General features: G+C 44.4%; 2 protein-coding genes across 2 annotated transcripts in view; both read right to left on the bottom strand.

The window, feature by feature from the left end:
* tomm34 (translocase of outer mitochondrial membrane 34) overlaps positions 1-1,440 on the bottom strand; it is an 8,189-nt gene extending 6,749 nt beyond the window's left edge. The window contains exons 1-2 of the mRNA XM_037679036.1: positions 1,204-1,440; positions 84-226 (exon numbers count right to left, since the gene is read on the bottom strand). Of these exons, the coding sequence (XP_037534964.1) occupies positions 84-213 (130 nt within the window). The 5' untranslated portion in view covers positions 214-226; positions 1,204-1,440. The remainder of the gene's footprint in view (positions 1-83; positions 227-1,203) is intronic.
* rims4 (regulating synaptic membrane exocytosis 4) overlaps positions 1-3,364 on the bottom strand; it is a 171,047-nt gene that overhangs the window by 127,608 nt on the left and 40,075 nt on the right. The window lies entirely within an intron of this gene.

Genomic DNA, 3,364 nt, shown 5'->3' on the forward strand with positions numbered 1-3,364 from the left:
AGTTTGTGCTGAACATCTGCACAGTTTGTGCTGAACATGTGTACAGTAACATCTGTACCGTCCACAGGTGTGGGGTCACTCACCGGCCTTGTCCAGCTCCTTGATGGCCTGGCTGTAAAGAGCCGTGGCGTCTCCGTACTGACCCGTCCTGAAACATTCGTTCCCGGCTTGTTTCAGAGTCGCCCACGACTTGGATCTGTGTTTGTGTGGCATCGCTGTGTTTCAACTGTTAACAGGTTCAAATAAGGAGAAAAGAATGAACAACATGTGCACAGGAGCTTTACGTACATTTTATATTCATGTTTACAGGAACACTTTATTACAGCTGCCTAAAAGCTCAAGTTGAAAACACATTTACAAATGAATTAATAAGGAACATTTGACTGAATCTGTTTGAACCTGGACTGAACACAGGACCGACCGGGTCGGTTTGGACCTGCTGTCAGAACCAGTCTGCCCACAGGACCGACTGGACCTGCTGTCAGAACCAGTCTGCCCACAGGACCGACTGGGCCGGGTCGGTTTGGACCTGCCGTCAGAACCAGTCTGCCCACAGGACCGACTGGACCTGCCGTCAGAACCAGTCTGCCCTCAGGACCGACTGGGCTGGGTCGGTTTGGACCTGCCGTCAGAACCAGTCTGCCCTCAGGACCGACTGGACCTGCCGTCAGAACCGGTCTGCCTCAGGACCGACTGGGCCGGGTCGGTTTGGACCTGCCGTCAGAACCTGTCTGCCTCAGGCTGCTCATGTGGTGTCCGTTGGACTAAATGTTGAAGGTCCAGTGAAACTTCCTCCAGCTGCTGGAGATGAACATGGCGGAGTGTGGAACAACATCTTGAACAACATCTGGAACAACATCTGGAACAACATCTTGAACTTCATCTTGAACAACATCTGGAACAACATCTGGAACAACATCTGGAACAACATCGTAACTGTCCTAACCAACATCCAAACACAACAAACCAATAAATAGCTGTGAGGTCATCTCGGCACTTGAGCTGCTTATCATTTATTTACATTTCAAAAACGTTATCTTAATAACAGTGTTGTGAATCTGCTGCTGCTCTTTAAACAAGCTCTATTATTATAATAATTATAATAAAACGCTAGATGTCGTGACTTGACATAAACAACGAGGCCCTTTATGGCAACACTTGAGTGTTTTCCTGTTAGCCTAGCTGTTAGCATTAGCATCTCACCGGCTGTTACAGCAGAGGGGGGAAATCCGCCGCTTCACAAACAACACGATCAACGCGACTACCGGGGCCTGTCTCCGCTGTTCTCCTTTAAACCGGGTAATACTGACAGTCCTCGGAGCACCGAAGAGGTCTTGGAGGTTCTGACGCACGCGGTTCTTCCCGGGTCAGGTTCAGAACGAGCCGGTCGGCTGCAGCAACTTCTCCGAGGGCTCGCGGATCAGTTTCACTTCGCCTCGCTGCTGCGTTCAGGTACCCGCAAACTGTAGGAATTTAGCAATGATGCCGCCCTCTGCTGGCCTTTCCCCGCTTCATTCAGAAAAATTATGTTACTTGAAAAAGAATAAAGTAAAAAATAAATAAATAACGCTAAAATGTTGGAATAGTTTATTAACAGCATAAAGTTACCCGAGTGTTACTGAATTTTCATATTACGAATTTTTATACGTTGAATTAATTAATTGTTGCTTTTTTGGTATTTTTTATATCAAAGCAAAACGTTTACGATGATCGGTACTGTACGGATCCCCGGAGGGGACATGAGGGAACGCAAAAGGAAAAAAAAAATCCTCCATGTCCCCTCCGGGGCTCCGTAACATTGTACAAAACGTCAGACATAATTATCTTCCAAATGTTTTATTATTTAACATTTAGAATTTAAGTCATACAAATAAACAGGTGCCAAAGCAGGAGATGGTTAAATTGCAGACATGTTCCTGTTTTTAGTATTCTACATCACTTTACATTATAGCTGTTTGTGTTTGTTATTTAATATAATTTTCTTTAATTTCCATCCATCCATTATCTTTACCCGCTTATTCCATTTTGGGTCACGGGGGTCGCTGGTGCCCATGTCCAGCAATCACTGTGCGAGGGGCGGGGGACACCCTGGACAGGTCTCCAGTCCATCACAGGGACACATAGAGACAAACGAGACAAACATCCATTCACTCTCTCACTCACACCTAGGGACAATTTAGAGTTACCAATCAGTCTAACATGCATGTTGTTGGTCTGTGGGAGGAAACTGGAGTACTCGGAGAAAACCCACGCATGCACGGAGAGAACATGCAAACTCCACCCAGAAAGGCCCCTGGACCGGGATTTGAACCAGGGACCTGCTCGCTGAGAGGCAGCAGCTCTACCAGTTGTGCCACCGTGCTGCCCTTTCTTTCTTTAATTTATTTTTCCCAATTTATATGCTTTCTTTTATGATTGTCCATTGTTGTCATCATTCTTTATTAATTATATATATATATTAATTATATATATATATATATATAATTAATATATATATATATTAATTAATTATATAATTTATTGTTACTTTCTTTATTGTTGCTCAGCTCCTGCACCTGGAACATCTTGCAACAGGAAGTGAAGTTGTCCTCCTTGATTTTTTTAGGGGGTTTAAGCATTTCATAAGGTCAATAGAAACATCAAAGCAGACATACTTTTAGTATTTTACCTCTTTTTACTGCACCCTGAGTTATTGTTTTATACACTTCTCTTGTTTTAACTGCATTTTGTTGTTGTCTGTGCTTTATCTGTTCTGTCTGGAGCAGGTCTCTCTTGTAAAGGAGTCCTCGTGGCGCAGTGACACTAACCTGGATAAATAAAGGTTGAATGAAGAAGGATCCATGTTTGTTCAACATGAGAGTTCTGTGACGGAGTTAAACTCACAGCAGTCTGCTCCTCACATAAATAATGTTAACTTGTTATTTTTATAGATGAACATTTCTGTTCAGTCCCTGAAACAACTTCTGTTGTGACTTGGAGATTTAGAAATAAACTGAATTGAAAAAAAAAATATCCAAATATTTCCCATGTTGGTCAAGTCAACTTTATTTATGAAGCACATTTAAAACAGCAGCTGGTGGAGGGAGCGGGGGCGCAGAGGTTAGAGAAGGTGGGCGTGTGATCAGAAGATGGCTGGTTCAACTCCCCGTACCAACAACATCAAAATGTGGGTGGGAAAGGTGAAGCACCCACACCTGCCTCCACCCTCATTTGCCTCCCACTGGACCCTTGAGCAAGGCCCTTAACCCCCACCCTCTGCTCCCCGGGCGCCCCAGATGCAGCTCTCTGCTCCACACAGAGGCGCGGTGTCTGAGCTTGTGTCAGGAAGAACATCTGGTGTAAAAACAATCTGAAAGTCTTCGTC

Source organism: Nematolebias whitei, chromosome 7 (genome assembly GCF_014905685.2).
Source record: "Nematolebias whitei isolate Nwh7 chromosome 7, NemWhi1, whole genome shotgun sequence".
NCBI classification, from domain to species: Eukaryota; Metazoa; Chordata; class Actinopteri; order Cyprinodontiformes; family Rivulidae; genus Nematolebias; species Nematolebias whitei.